Source organism: Tachypleus tridentatus, chromosome 1 (assembly GCF_004210375.1).
Source record: "Tachypleus tridentatus isolate NWPU-2018 chromosome 1, ASM421037v1, whole genome shotgun sequence".
NCBI classification, from domain to species: domain Eukaryota; kingdom Metazoa; phylum Arthropoda; class Merostomata; order Xiphosura; family Limulidae; genus Tachypleus; species Tachypleus tridentatus.
The window spans coordinates 113,817,333-113,834,813 of NC_134825.1; the positions used below are offsets into that span (position 1 = coordinate 113,817,333).

Sequence of the window (17,481 nt, forward strand, 5' to 3'; positions counted from 1 at the left end):
GGGTTTGTACGTTATGTACGAATAAATTAATTAGTCTTGTAAATGTGAATCCACATGTGGATTAACATACACTTCAATACAAGTACGCACTAGTACTCATCCCCCACTCAGTGATTACAGCTGCGGGTAGATAACACGTGTTTTGATACTGTTGTTTTGCTTGTTTATTTCTTCAAAATTGGTTTCTGGTTATTAGCATATAGAAAGTATAGGATAAGAACATAAAACAGATGGTAATAAAATAACGTTTTCGAATATAAAAACTTTGATTTAACCGGTAATTCTAATTTCATGTAACCACATCTCCAAATCAGTCCTGACTTTTGGTATTTCTTACAGAACAAACACGTTAACATGCTCAGAGTTCAGTTCCTGTCTTTTGGTATATTTACACAACAAAAACATAAATAGTTCAGTGTTTAATCCTGTGTACTGATGTCTTCACACAACACCAACATCAACTGGTCCACTGTTTAATCCTGTACACCAGTTCTTGATTGCCATGTTACTTATTCTTGAACTATATCTACTTTCCAGCACCTACTTTTTGCGTTTCTTGTAAAATTTGAACCACAGTAGGGCGTCTTATAAACTACATTAGACTGAATGTTATATGTTGGACAACTAAACCATTTCGTCCACTGTCAGGTTTCATTACCTACAGGTGTGGTTTATCACAACTCACGTTGATTTCATGATGAACTGTTTCTGTCAGATGCCTTGTTTTAAAACGTTCGCGTGCGAACACATTTGGGTGAGACTTGCAAAATGTTTGATTTTTTTTTTTCCCTAAGCGGAGATAGAATGAAAGCGTACGTTTCTGGTTCTTGGGAGCGAGTTTTTTGTCTAATTCGGGCGGCATTCTCCTGGTTTGCGAGAGAAAACGCGTTAAACGTTAGTCGGTAACGCAGTTGTTGCGTTTATTGTTAGGTTTGAATCGCAATCTTTAACACTACAGATTACTGAAAAGAATCACTGTCAGGTACAAAAATATATGCGTTTTGTGTCAGATATCTGTACTTATCATATGATCCAGTCAGCTCTGTATTGTTTATTTAGCCAGGCGAGAAGTTGTACCCGAAAAGTCATATCTCAGTTTGACTAAGCGTACTTAGCTGAAACGTTGTGTCTTAGCCTGGTGAAGGATGGTTACATAAAACGTCGCACTTAATGAAATAAGCTCGTTTTTTACCCAACTAGTTTATCTGTGCTGTGCTTGTCGTGGGGATTGAACTCCCAATTTTAGCATAATAAGCGCTTCCATTCCTCTTTATAATGGGAAGAAAATTTCAATAATCAATACAGATTTATAAACATTCTAAATTAGTGTTTTATTGGCTAGAATGCTGAAATTGTAATTCTCTACTTGTTTTAAATAAAATATTCAAATCACGGGGCCCGGCATGGCAAGGTGGTTAAGGTACTCGACTCGTAATCCGAGGGTCGGGGGTTCGAATCCCCGTTACACGAAACATGCTCGCCCTTTCAGCTGTGGGGGCGTTATATAGTTCGGTCAATCCCACTATTCGTTGGTAAAAGAGTAGCCCAAGAGTTGGCGGTGGGTGATGATGACTAGCTGCCTTCCCTCTTGTCTTACACTGCAAAATTAGGGGCAGATGGCCCTCGTGTAGCTTTGAGCGAAATTCAAGCCAATCAAATCATGGTAGTTTATTATAAATTAAATATATAAAGTAGAATTTTCACAAATTATGCTTACGAAGAATATTTGAGGGAAAATAGAATAGACAGAAGAAAATTACAGCATACAGATCTGTACAGCAGCTGTTGACTAAGTGTATAACTTCTTGTGAATTGTTTAATAACTCATCTAAAAGCAGCATTGCACTAATTGAGCAACAAACATCCTTTTGTGGCTATGCATTTTGTGTTTGATTACGTAAGGAAAGAAAGCACATATCACACTTTCCTTCCGCTACCCTAACCCCTACAAACGTATATGGAATCAGTCTATTTAGAGGTCGTTTGGACAGTACACTGTGACTGAGAGGTTTTGTCCTAAAAACGGTTTTATCACTCTGGTTTAGAAAACAAACAACGTGCGGTGCACCTGGAGGACATTGCCCTCTACTGTAGGTTATTCACACCATGCTACGCAGAGCAGATGTCAACGACCCCAAGTTTCAAGAGTTTAGCGTGTGTTGCGCACGTACCATTTGAGAACGTTAAGTAAAATGAACTCGTCCATTCTGTGTTATTTGATTGTGCCACGTTCCATAAACCCTTTATATTTTTTCTACCTTTGTTCCGGTAAAGAACAAGTAAAAGTCAAGGGTAGTGCGACTGAGCCCAAGGATGTGATAAAAACAAACAAACAAACAGAAAGTGATTATTGAAATTTACCCAATGACGACATTAGGAATGTTTATTGAGGTCGGGAATAATGACGTCACGATTACACAACAGTTTTCTATGGTTACTGTACTTATGTACTAGAAACCTTTGGCACAGATAGCCTAGTAGCTTTGCGCCATAAAACACCCAACAAACTAGAAACCTTTATGATCCAAGTTCTAGGGTTACGAATTATTTGTTAAATTGTATTCTACACTTTTCATTTTACCAACGTAAATGGAATAATAAATGAATATTACAATAATGTTTGTATTTCACTTGAAAACAGTACATACTAATGAACAACAAGAGACATATACATACGTGTTTGTATTTTGAATCATAACATTATTTAAAACAAAAAATATTAAATTTTTACAATCCTACCTTCCTTATCCGTGTTTAGAAAAATGGAACTGTCCTAATATTGATCAACTTTGTCGTGACAAATACAAACCCTGCGTAAACAGTTTTGTTGCTATGGTAGAAATGTACCTGCGAATACAAGTTCCCTCTATTTTATAAGCAAAATAAATTAGTTCACGTAGTTGTGTACAAACCTTATGTATATTATTACCTAAGATGCATATCTATATACACAGATTTGAATGAACCAAACATGGGGTGATCGCAACAGGTTAGATGGATAGAGCTAAATAAACATAACTGATTTAATCTGGAATTATGTAACACGAAAACTCATTTTAACAGTCGACCTTTAAGTATAACTTAAATAAAAAAAATAAGTCTTAAAAACCAAAATGAATTGAGGTTATTTTGTCAATTATACAACCTTCAGTAAGACAGTATTTAGGGTGAATACCAACTACACTGATCCGTCTTACGAGACACATATTAGGATAAATAGTAAATAGTTTCGTCTGCAGTTTAATCAGTTTTTAAACAACGATAAAATTAAAGTTAATAACCTGGTAACTTTCAAAAATATAAATAAATATTACTATTAAGGCGGTGCTTAAGCTTTAACGAAAGAACTATTTTATAAGATTTGTATAATACAAGTTTCCAATAGATGGCACTACCAACACCAGTGATTCGAAAGTTAGCATAGTGAGGGAATACTGTGATCTGATGAGCTAAATAAAAGGGTTATTCCATAACGCTATGCTAGAAGGAATTAATAACCTTTTCAACAACACAGCAACGAAATCTATATGATATACCATTTCCTCTCTAGCAAACTGATGTTTTCGGAAAAAAAGTTCAATATATATTATCTGACAACCATGCCACATGCAAAAGCAATACTGTTTGTTTGTTTTTGAATTTCGCGCAAAGTTACTCGAGGGTTATCTGCACTAGCTGTTCCTAATTTAGCAGTGTAAGACTAAATGGAAGGCAGCTAGTCATCACCACCCACCGCCAACTCTTCGGCTACTCTTTTACCAACGAATAGTGAGATTGACCGTCACATGATAACGCCCCCACGGTTGAAAAGGCGAGCACGTTTGGTGCGACGGAGATTCGAACCCGCGGCCCTCGGATTACGAGTCGAGTGCCTTAATTACCTGGCCGTGCTGGGCCTTGTCCCAAGGTAATGATTGAAAGTCGGCGGAAGTATCTCCCTAGAGAGCGTTTGGTGAGTTGGATGGAGGGTGGTAGGAGGGAAATGTTTTTGAAGGAAACTGGACGGCTGAGTATAGTCCATAAGGGTTCAGGATGGCGGGAAATCTCTAGATCTAATGCCTAGAATTATATGTGGGGAACTAAGACCAAATGACGGCTACATTCGTGAAAAGAAAGTCCAATATAAGAAATATACAATTGTATCAGTTTTAAATTGAAACAATTATAGCAAATATAATACTTCAACTGGGTTTATGTTCACTGAAATATAATGATTAATATAATATTTTCACACCTCTTCGGTTGGCACAATCAGGCACGTTTTTCTATTTATGCTGATAAACAAAATGGTCGTGATTTTAGGTCTATAACTAGTTGTCAGAAAGTAAAATAAAAAGTCCAATGCTATTCATTTCATCTGCATATTTTTCCTCACGTACATTACAGGGATAATTTACGGCGTCACATAACACGAGATAATATCGTGGTTTTTTGTTATACAGCACAAACTACACAAAGGGATGTATTGTGCTCTGCCCACCACGGGTATCAAACGCAGTTTTCTAGCTGTACCAGTCCGCAGACATATCGCTATGCCACTGTGAGGCAGACGACATAAGAAGCCACGTTTATTATTTTTTACGTAAGACATATGTAGGCAGTACAGTACTGCTATACTTTAGGAAGTTTGCAAAAAAAAATCACCAGAATAGGGTTTTGAATGTTTTGAAGTAAATTTGATAAATGTAAGTAACTGAGTTAAAAAATTAAGTTGTTAAAACGAAGTGTGGCCAGTTTTATTGGGTTTTTTTTCACAAGAACATGCTTAGGTGGTATTTCAACCATAAGTCGTTTTAGTGATACAACTATGTGTGCGACTTTTAATTTTAATAACTTTTAATAGTAATGTACACTCTTGTGCAAATTAATTGAAACAAGACAAAAAATTACGATTTTTTTTCAATTTTTTTTGCGTTATACTTCTAAGAATCCAAAAATTACTCACAAATTAATACATGATATGACCGCCTTTATTTTTCAGATCATTAATCCGCTTTGGCATTGAGTCCACGACTTGACTGCAATCTTTACTAATTTTTGGATCGCGGTACCACATTTCAATTATGGCCTCAATTAACTTATCTTTCGTAGTACAGTCTTTTCCTTGAAGTCTTTCTTTACAAATCGCCCAAAGATTTTCAATAGAATTTAAGTCCGGAGAGTTTCCAGGCTAGTCCAACACCTTCACAAGTTTCTATGTGTGGCACAGAGCCAGATCTTGCTGAAAATTACCAGATCCATCTGGAAATATCTTTTTCAATTCTGGAACGACTCTCCTCTGAAAACTTCGATGTACTGTGGTCCTCGCATTACACCTTCTACGATATGAAAGCCTCCGACGCCATAGTAGCTGAAAAAGCCCCAAAACATCTTCTTCAAGGGATGTTTTACGAACTGAATGATGTGAGATTCTCGAAGTTTCTCACCTGGAGATCTGCAAACGTGCAGACTTCTTTGACCCTGTACAAAAAAATGAGACTCGTCACTGAATAACACCTTCCTCCATTGTTGTTTTTTGACTAGTCTCCTTGCCCTTGTAACGCAATTTCGAATAACGTAATATTCCTCAAATTTTCGTCATATATCCCAAAAATATATCGACCGTACTGCAAAACACAGCTAATGACGCCGTCTGTGTGAAAAAATGACTATTAAAGGAAATCAGCGGGTCCAGCGAGCCGACACCGGCCGCCATGCTAAAAATATTGTAAAATGACCATTTGTTTCAATTAATTTACACAAGGATGTAACACAAAAATATTAATATCAACAGTGAAATGAAAATTTATGACAATTTGTTTATCGTATTTATCAGAGTGAGAGAAGTTTTTACAACAAAGTGAAGAAGGAACTAGAAATGTAAAGCCGTATATGTGAAAAAGGATTTTTTTTATTCTTTATTGATACGATTTGTCACAAATTGCTAAATTACTTTTAAAAACTTGAAAGAAACTGCATGAATAAGTTGAGACATTGCGCATTTATAGGCCTTCATATAATACTAGAATTTGGTATGATTTGTTTTGAATTTCGCGCAAAGCTACTCGAGGGCTATCTGCGTTAGCCGTCCCTAATTTAGCAGTGTAAGACTAGAGGGAAGGCAACTAGTCATCACCACCCACCGCCAACACATGGGCTACTCTTTTATCAACGAATAGTGGGATTGATCGTTACATTATAACGCCCCCATGGCTGAAAGAGCAAGCATATTTGGTGTGACAGGAATTCGAACCGGCGGGCCTAACGCATATGCTTGGATCTTATAACAAAAACATTTCAAATGTCCATGGTATGAATATATGTTATGAAGAAAAAAATACTAGAATTTTGTGAAAAATTGATTTTAATGTAATTTGCTTTTAAGATAAAGTTTAAATCATTTCCCTATTAAATGTTCTACGTATTTCCATTTTAACTTTTTTTTTTTTAAAAAAAGAACACAATGAACATACTTACAGGAGACCACTAGAGGTTGTGTAAATAAAAATGGTGTAAGTTCACACGTTTGAAACATGCATTTTAAAATAACTATAAAACATATTTTTACAAAATAAGTTTGAACTATTTTAAGACGGACTTTCCTCTGAAAAAAATGTTAAAACACAAAACATAAAACAATGAATGTTAACATCGTATCTAAATATAAAGACGCAAATTTGGTTCGTTATATTTAGTTTTTTAGCGCAAAGCTAAACAATGGAGTACAAGCTCTTTATCCGCCACAGGGAAACGAACTCAGATTTTAGCATTGTAAGTACAAAAGTTACCATGATTTACAGAGCAACAGTTCGGCTTGTACAACTATATTAAAAAAGAATTTTTTTTATTTGAACTACTGGAATTTAAAAAAATATAAAAAAATTACATTAATCTTTTTCACTACTATAATAAAAGTTAAAAAATAATCCTATTGTGTTTTAGTTATTCATTTACTTGACTATTTCAATAAATAACGAAAGGCGGAAAACTTTCGAAACGTCGACCTCCACATTTGTATCTTCACAACATTCAGTTGCCGTCCATTCTACAAAGTTTCATCATGAATACTCTGCCCAAACAATCTATCAAAGAATCAATAAATAACATAATTTCGAAAACTTTGTAAGAATAGAATAAGCCAACAAATAACTTTGATCTAAGAAGGTCGAAACGTTGTTCTCTGCTTTATTTTGGTAAAAGTGTTAATAGCCATATTAGCCGTCCAGAGAAACATTATCATAACTTTACATATGTTCTGCGTTAGCTAAATAAATATATTATGCACACAAAATGATAAAATCCAATGGTTCAATAGCGTAAAGGATAAAATTATCTGAAATGATCTTAACAGTTTCTAAAATAACCAGTTAGAAATTAAATACTGTAATTTTGTTTTTCCTTTCTTTACTTCACTGTATGATAGGTGACGCCCCAGTTTTAAAAATGGCCTCACCTTTGAATTATGAAGGCTGTTTAGCAGCAATCGCAGATAATTATTGTTATTCTAGTGATAGTGAGGGCGAAATCAACAGAAAAGACGATGTATGTGCTTCAGAAAATCTGAAAACTTTCAGAGTAACTAATGACGTTGATACAGAGCCACAAGAAGTAATTCATTCTTCGTCGTTTGGATTATTTCCACTTTCAGCAAAATGCGAAACCGAAAGCACTTCGCTGAAAACTAAACCAATTAAGACTGAAATTACAGAAAATAACACCACAAAAGTAGGCCTAACCATAACTTCAAGTGAAAGTGTTAACCGTAAACCTACATATGATTCTTTGAAATTAAAGAAAGACAAACATACTTCTGAAACTGAAAGTTATTTTACAGAAAATTGTCATTATGACTGTGAGACTACAGAAAAGCAACACAAAACCAAAAGGTGAGATTTCGAGGATACTAAAAAGATTAATAAAATTCTGTGTTTAAGTTTTAACTTCATTTTTTAACAAAGCTCACCGAAATTTGGATAAATTATTTTTAGAGTGCCTTTTGACTGATAAGATGATGGAATTTAAAATCACAATAACGTTATTAACATTAATAAAAGAAAATTAAACTACAGGTCGGGAAGTCTAAAGTGTCATGCATCAGTTAGTAAGTTTACAGTCATAGTGTACATAATGTACACTGTAATATGTATATTCAAACTGTGACGAATCAACTAATTCAAGTACATTTTACCTGCTCTTTTGTGATTATATTTTTTATGGACTTTTTAAAGTGATAAAGACATTTTTAAACTTTCCAGAAGAGGAAATGGTTGTTCAAGCATGTATTTGTCAACTTTTCCTTTCTGCTGCTTGTATCATCCATTTCATGACAAGTTACATGACTGTTAGGGTTAGTCATATGAAGTACTTTGAACTTTCAATGTTTGTATCAGTAGTGTTTCTGTAGCAGTGATTGCCACTGGTGGATTCAAATAGTGAGTTTGTGGCTTTTATTTTCAATGTTTCTGTTTGTGCCAGTAGCAACAGCCAGTAATTTTTCTGTCCTTATTTTTTGTTCTGTAATACTCATTAACTGGCTTACAGTTATTTAATTAATAGTATGATTATGAAATTTGTGAAATATTCACCTGGAATTTGCTTTTCCCTTCATGTGTGGTAACTAAACTTGAACATGTATTATGATGCACTTTCATGAATGTGATTTAGATCTGTTGATGTGTAGAATGTATGTTTCTTGTATAGCACCTGTTATGGAGAGCTCTTTTTATACTGCTGTTCTGATTAGTAGAATTTAGGTGGTTCCTCATTAGTTAGCTTTGTGAACAAGTTGTGTGATCTGATTAGTAGAATTAAGGTGGTTCCTGATTAGTTAGCTTTGTGAACAAGTAGTGTGATCTGATTAGTAGAATTGAGGTGGTTCCTGATTTATTAGCTTTGTAAACAAGTAGTGTGATCTGATTAGTAGAATTGAGGTGGTTCCTGATTAGTTAGCTTTGTGAACAAGTAGTGTGATATGATTAGTAGAATTGAGGTGGTTTCTGATTAGTTAGCTTTGTGAACAAGTCATGTGATCTTATTAGTAGAATTGAGGTGGTTCCTCATTAGTTAGCTTTGTGAACAAGTCATGATATGATTAGTAGAATTGAGGTGATTCCTGATTAGTTAGCTTTGTGAACAAGTAGTGTGATCTGATTAGTAGAATTGAGGTGGTTCCTCATTAGTTAGCTTTGTGAAAAAGTCATGTGATCTTATTAGTAGAATTGAGGTGGTTCCTCATTAGTTAGCTTTGTGAACAAGTCATGTGATATGATTAGTAGAATTGAGGTGGTTCCTGAATAGTTAGCTTTGTGAACAAGTAGTGTGATCTTATTAGTAGAATGGATATGGTTTCTGATTAGTTAGCCTTGTGAACAAGTCATGTGATCTGATTAGTATAATTAAGGTGGTTCCTAATTAGTTAGCTTTGTGAACAAGTCATGTAGTTTAACTTTAGGAGTTTAATTTCTATATTATTATTTTGGTTTATGTGTTTCTTTATCAGTTATTTTACTCTTGTGTCAGTCTGTAATTCATCTTATGTCTATTATATGTTCAGCGATAGCGTAAGGGTTTGGCTTCATAAATCTTACAGCATTTTGGTTTTGTTTACATCTTTGTTCTAAGGTCTTCCATTTTCCATTTAAATGAAAATACTACAAATTGAATCCAACAATCTGCTAACTGGTTGTGGTATGAAGACATGCTTTCCAGCTTTTAAACTTAACCTCATATGAAAAAAACTACAAAGAGCTGAAACTCACTGTATTGAAACAAGTTTTCCATGAACACAGTTACAGAATTAGTATTCTATGTGCCATACTAGTCTACTTCTGTATTAAGGTTTCATCTTATCAGCAGTACTCAGCTACTGTGAAGGGCAATATGTTGAAATTGTATGAAGAGCAACAACTTTGTGATTTGGCCACATGGTAAAGAACGTTGTTTGTAATAGTGTCTATTTACCAAGTTCTAGAAGAGTTTGGTGGTTTAACTTGTATCTTTTTTAAAGATACTGAAGATTGATGAAACCCATTTTTTTCTGCTATCATTAAACACATTATAAACAAAGGTCATCATAAACTGACACTAAAAGAAATAATGGACAAAGAAAACAACACAAAAACTAAAAAAATAAAAGAAGCTTCACATGTGAGAATGAAAATCACTGCATGTAATAGAGACTCGGGAATGAAGGTCAACAAACCATGAATTAAACTTTTCAAAAATTAGCCAATCACAAGCCTTCTTCACAAAAACCAATCAATCAAGAAACACTTGCATTTTCAAAAATTAGCCAATCACAAGCCTTGTTCACAAAAACCAGCCAATCAAGAAACATTTGCATTTTCAAAAATTAGCCAATCACAAGTCTTGTTCACAAAAACCAACCAATCAAGAAACACTTGTATTCAACTATTTAAGATAATATTGCTCAAATGCTTTCCATCAAGATCACGATAAAAGAGAAAAACTTTTTTTTTAATGAATAAATCTTCCAGAAGGTTGTCTTAAGTCCATTTTAGGAAAAGATCCACTACTAACCATGATGTTTAAAGAATGTATTTGAAGTTGTTTCAGTATGATAATATCTTTTAATTAAGATACTTTGTTGTGTATTTAAATTTTAATTTATATATGTTTCAGGTTACACAAAATACTTAGTTAAAACTTTAGGATTTACGATAGGATAAGAAGAGATCAGAATTATATGACCTTACTTTAACCAAACAAATAATAATAATTGATGTTTATAACAGACCCCGTTTACAAGTTCCAGAACAAGTTTTACATATGTTTAATGACACAGTGAGTAAACCCTGTAAAGATGACACCAAGCAACATGAAGGAAGAATTCGCAGCTTTCCTCACGAACGTGGCATGTGGGCAACTTATGTTTACGTGCCTTGTAAGTATACGTAAAGTACATGTAAGTGACATTAATGTACTGTGTAATATCTACACAAAACATCACCACCTTAACTGATACTATTAAACCCAGACTTGTCCAAGCTGAATACTTGGGTCAATTAAAGACCTCTGTGTATAATACTTTTTCTTTTCTAATATGTAAACATATGAACACACTGGTATTTTATTTATGTACACAAGTTGTCTATCTACTCTGATTTTTAAATTTTTTTATGGATTATATCAGTTTATAGAAACTGCAAATAACCATAGAAATACATAGGTTTCAAATAAGTCTTGACAAAGCCAAAGTGTAGTAATTAAAACATGCAAGTTTGCATTTCGTTTTAATTATGAAGGAAGATGGTTACTATGAATGCTTTCAGTGTCTTTTTATTGGTGTACATTACTACAGAGAAATTAGTCTTTAACTTAAAGTGCTTTAATTAAAAAAAAACATTTTTGTCATTTTAATTGTTATATATATATGTGTGTGTGTGTGTGTGTGTTTATCTGTACATTTTTATATCTCAGTATTTGTGCAACTTTCAAAACTGAATGTGTTTTTCTGTTGTTGATATACTTATTGTTATCTGAAATAGCTGCATATTTTCAGATATTCCAAGTCCAGAGTTTCTCAATTTGAGTAACCTCCTGGTGGGTGTTGCACTTCAGCAGGATGTGAGATTTACTTTATCGGAAGATTTTCATCTTAGTTTATCCCACACTCAGCAACTACGCCATCATTGGATAGAACCATTCATTGATAGTCTTAAAACTGCATTATGTGAAATTCCAAAGTATTCTATTTCTGTCCATATCATCTTTATTTTGTATGCAAAATTTAATTGATGAGTCACATAAACTTATATAATGTTTACTCACTTATCACTGTTATTAATCTAAATGTACGTTAAGTATTCATGGTTAAATAATGTACATTGTAACAAAATCATGTAAGTGCTGAATACAAGGTTTTGTACGTTATGTATATGCAAGATAAAGTATACTATAGATCTATATTTTTTTATATATTGGAAGTTATAAAAATTGTTTAAAAACTCAATGTACTTGTGTAGTTATAGACCAGATAAAATGTTTGTGAAAAAACTTAATGATTCTTTTCCAGTCATGAAAATGAAAATACAAAATCATTTTACTGTTAACCTAAATCACAGCAAAGACAGGATTTATTTATTTTTGTCTCATTTAGTCAGTAACATTAGATATTTTCAAAATATTGGTAAATTATTTGAAATTTCACAGCCACTGGACTGTTCTACAGTTTAGGTTAAAGTTGTTATTCTTATATTTAAAGCATGTTTAATTTCGTGTTAGGATTTGTCATTATTCTAAACATGATTGACAAGATAAACCGTTGCTATGTACAATTGTTTAATTAATTATTTTTGAAAATTTGGTAAGTTTAAACAAACTAAGGGAAGTTTTTAACCTCAAACGATATAATTTTTTGTTATTTTTCTGTAATAAAGAAAGTAATGGATGTGTGCACTTGCTACCTTAATATGTACCACAAAACAGAGGTAGTTTTGGATGATCTGTATCAAGTATCCAAGTTTTATGAACAAATAGTGAACATTTAATTAAACGTTGTAAGTATAGAGGGCATGTATTCCTCATAGAAAAAAATATCAGTTACCCTGAATTACTGAATTAATAGTACTATATTTATATAATTCTTTTGAAATGAGATATTAACTGATACAATTAGTTTTACCTTCTAGTAGAAAAACATTATTCTGACAAACTTCATGTTTAGAACTGTAGTATTGATATTACTAAGTTGTTTTATAAACAAGTTAAAAAGAACAAAACATATTAGGAAAATGTTTTTTGTAGTAAAAAGGGTCAGCATTTTTGTAGGTTAGTGTTGTTTTGAATGTAATACTACAAAGTAAATTTTGTAACATAAACTGAAAAGAAAACTTGTGTAATGTGTAAAATATATCCTGTTTTTTATAAAAACTTATGTATGGTATTTCTTTTGTAGTTTCACTGTTTCATTTGATTCGGTGGAAGTGTATGAAAATCAACAGGGAACACGGTGAGTTTTTAGCATCATATCTTTCATAAAGAGTGCTGATTTTAAAATTACCAATTCCATGAATATAGGAATATATATATACACACAGTTCATGGAGTGTATCTGTAATTGATTATATTGGTTTTATTTTCTTTTCAAGTATTCTGTTTTGTTAATGACTTTTTAACACACATGTACAGGTCAACACTTGTCCTAAATTTGTTTACCAAAATGCATTTTGGAAATTTGATTTAAAAAAATTATGGTTAAAACTGGAAAGCTGAAGGATAAGTCCCAGAATAAATTTAGTTTTGTGTAAATAAGTTTGAAATAAATGCACTTGAAAAAGGCAGTGGCAAAACCTACACTGTAGACATCTTTACATTAAAATTCACTTGTTGGTGTTTTTACTTCAACTAACGTTCACTCATCAGTATAAGTAAAATATGCACAAGAATTATAGCAATTTGTTATTGGAGTCCAGAAAGCTTCAATTATGTGTTAAAGTAATTTGTATATAGGATTTTAATGTTTAAAACAAAATTTCTCTTTGTTCTACAATTCACAGTTTAGAAGTTCATTTAATAAAATTAATATCTGAAACTTGACTCTGTTCGTGTAGATTAAAAAGTTGTATATCCATTGTTTGTTTGGTTTCATAACAGTTTGGTAAACTATGTGTACAAGTAATCTAAAACTCACGTATGACTGTTCTCTTTTAACTAGTTATGTAAATGTGTTGTTGATAGGACATTCATTGGATTGAAGGTTCATCATGGAATAAACTGTCTGAAACAACTGACCGAAAGAGTGAATGACTGCTTAGATGAGTTTAAACTGCCACAGTTTTATAAGGTACTGTTCTGATATTCTATATATACAGAAGTTGTATTAATGCAGAATAATGTATTTGTTGCACATAAATATTTGCCTATATTGAAACAATGGAACAACATTTACACATTGTGCACTTTTTTTTTTATTCTGACATCCATGTTTTAGCTACGTGTAACATCAGGAGTTCATACACTTCACAAAACATTGTCAGTCGGAGTTTTTTCTCAGTTTTTTTTGTATGTGTATCTGATAACAGTCCATACACACTAGATGGCCAGTTGAATGTTTGGTAGATTGACGAAAGGTTGTCTTCATCTGAGCAAGTGGACAATTTTTGTCATGTGTCTGTCACGTGTACTCACAAGATTCATGTATACAATTTTTGTCATCTGTCTGTCACATGTACTCACAAGATTCATGTATACAATTTTTGTCATGTGTCTGTCACGTGTACTCGCAAGACTCATATACAATTTTTGTCATGTGTCTGTCACGTGTACTCGCAAGACTCATATACAATGTTTGGTTACTCAGTCACTAAGAGTATTCATTTTGAAAACCCTAATGCAATCTCTAACAATACAATAAAATATCCTTAACAGCAAGGATACCTAGTATCCAACTGATGAAACATTGTATTTTTATCTTTATAAATAAAGAGAGCAAAAAATGTAACTTAACTAGATGTAGTCACTACTGATATGAGATTGAATTTATATGTTGTGTGTCTTAAAACTTACAAGCTTTTTTTCATATTAGGAACGTTTCTACATGTGGCGTGAAAACTCTTGGTTCAGTGTTGTTGATTTATTTTCACTTGTAAAATGACACAGTAACTAGAAACTCAATCAGAAAACTATGTCTTGCACCATTCAGATCTGATTTTAGGAGTTTCATTTTTGTGAAATTGGGTTTTATTAACAAATTGTGTTTGTTTGCCTTATCTCTAGGATCCATCATTTCACATGAGCGTAGCGTGGTGTGTTGGAAACAAGACAAGAGAAGTGATGTTCCTTCTTCCTGACCTTCAGGTTAGTATTGAACTCTGAGATTCTTGTGTGTAGATTACCATGTGATGTTCAGAATACAGAGGTTTGAAATTGTGAAAATATAAATAAAAATGTTATTGGATTTTGTTAATGTATTTTCTTCTGACAAACCAACCTTTATTAAACATAATTTAAACAGAAAAGAAAAACTAATTATCTCTATAAAAATATTAACTTTTATTTTCTTCCTTGAGATTTTGAAGGCAGACAGTGAAGTGGTCTTATCTCTGAGTGATTTTAAAGTTCGATATATCTTGCATTCTCAGCATGTTTCTACACGCCCTTACATGAAATAAAGTATTCCTACACCAAAATTACTAGCTTTGTAAATGCTGCATACACATCAGTTATGTATCCAGTTAGTTACTGTTTCACGGCATCATTTATCTATTGTGTTGCCTGATAGGCAATGTGGCCATCTAGATTACATGTCACAATATAGCTGTCTACACTTTTGCTCATTGTAAGCAGTTTAACACACTAGGCTAAATATTGAATGGTAAGTCTAGAAAAGTTGTGATTTGTTATTGAATACATTAATCGATTTACCGGTAATTAATATGACAGTTACACCTAGTAGAAAGTATTTAAACTAGCATATGTTTCATGATGTGCAATGGTTACCAGTGTTGTTGGGTTTTTTTTCAAACCAAAGTGCTTAGAAAAATTCCATAAATTAGTATTATTGGCTGAAAGAGTGAAAGTTTCGAAGGTAAAATAACCTATCATAATGTCCAGGTAAACAATTAATATGAGGTATGTCAGGTGTAAGTTTTCAGATGAGCCAAAAAATGTAGTCAATCTTAATTAATTATTTGTCTTTTCTCTACACCAAATTTTTATTTGTGCCCTGAAAAGAAAGTGGAGTTTGAGATGATAAAACTAAAAATGATCATTGCCTTCTAATTTAGGGTTAGAGTAATAACATCATTCACGAGAAATGTAAGGGTAAAATGAACTTAATATTTACGTCAAACAATATCTGATGCAGTCGGTATTGTTGATGTGCTTGCTTTCTGTGAATTTGTTTTCTAGTGTTATACATCATACTGTAAAAACGCCACAAAAATGAACTAAATTCACCACTTTAATTATGATTATGACTCGTACGTTCAATCCTCGGAACTCTTATGACTCGAAATTATTGAGAACTTGAGGATATTTTTTCACCTAATACTTTTGAAGAAAACTGAAGCACTTGCCTTATGTTTATTATGCTACATTATTTTTTATTTTAGCTTTCAGTTTACTAACTTAACAGAATTTTTTTTGCGGGGCAGTCTTTGAGAAAATGTAGTTTCTGGTGTTGAAATATCTAAATAAATTGTACATATTTAGAAAAAAAACTTGCTTTACAGGCTTTAAAGAGCAGCGAACAAGTTTTTGAAGTCTAAGAAGAAAATTGAAAAGAAATACAATTAAGGAAGTTTGTTCTTGTTTTAACATTTTACAAATGTATATTCATTACTCTTTCAGATTGTTCTCCAGACTTGGGTTCAGGAACATCTTAAGAAAAGATCCTTCCCTGTTACAAAAGTTCTTTGTAAAAGTGGAAACAAAATGTTTAACATATGTTTAAAACAAAACTCCTGAGGAATTATGTTGTACATTTGATCCTGTAAATAAGTCAAAATGTATTCTGTATAATAAAACCACAGCTTTATATATATTTTAATCCAATTGCAAAAATAGATTTCTAAATCATTACATTGGTACAAATTGTTTTAAACTTCCAGGTTTTTGATTTTAAAAAATTTGATAAGGAAACGAATGATGGAAATGCTATCTTAAAACTATGATAGAACTAAGTTAAAACTATGATAGAACTAAGTTAAAACTATGATGGAACTAAGTTAAAACTATGATGGAACTATATAAACTATCTGAGTTGTTTAGTTTAGAAAACTGTAGTTAAAAACAAACAAACTGGATATAACATATTTTTTATTTGCCAAGAAGATTAATTTCATAATAATATTAAAAATAGGATGGTAAAGTGTAATTTTTGAATATTAAAACAGTTTTATTTTTTATACCAAAGTGAACATTGACTTTGCCATGATTATATAATAGGGTTGTGGGTTTTATATATGATCAAACTATAGCATGATTCGGTGAGGAAAATGAATGTTATGCTATGAAACTATGCGACTATATTCCACATGGTCAGGTGATTAAGACACTTGACTCGTATTCTGAAAGTCCCAGGTTCGAATTCCTGTCACACCAAATGTGCTCGCTCTTTCAGCTGTGGGGGAGTTATAATGTGACAGTAAATCCCACTATTCGTTGGTAATAGAGTAGCCCAAGAGTTAGCAGTGGGTGGTGATGACTAGCTGCCTTTCCTCTTGTCTTACACTGCTAAATTAGGGATGGCTAGTGCAGATAGCCCTCATGAAACACTCCACATGGTCCAAGCCTGCATGTTGTAGAATACAGATACTATTTGTATAATGTTTATATACTTGAAAGAACAGTTAATATATGTTGTTAAATACCATTCTCAGAATTATCAGAGCTAAATTATTTTGGTATATTTGTATCTTTATAGTCCACTACAAGAAGTCAGAACTTACAAAAATTGTGAAGGACTTTTTAAAAACGTGAACTCAGTAAATAACCATAGTGGTAAATGTTTTTTTTGTAGTATCTTTATTTGTTAAGCAC

General features: G+C 32.6%; 1 protein-coding gene across 1 annotated transcript; it reads left to right on the forward strand.

Moving 5' to 3' along the window:
- The first annotated feature begins 7,405 nt into the window (after positions 1-7,405).
- LOC143258609 (U6 snRNA phosphodiesterase 1) lies at positions 7,406-16,489 on the forward strand. The gene is made up of 7 exons (XM_076517821.1): positions 7,406-7,865; positions 10,734-10,882; positions 11,501-11,684; positions 12,896-12,949; positions 13,678-13,783; positions 14,716-14,796; positions 16,291-16,489. Exons 1-7 carry the CDS (start codon positions 7,423-7,425, stop codon positions 16,405-16,407), a joined length of 1,134 nt encoding a protein of 377 aa, XP_076373936.1. The 5' UTR covers positions 7,406-7,422; the 3' UTR covers positions 16,408-16,489.
- Positions 16,490-17,481: the final 992 nt, after the last annotated feature.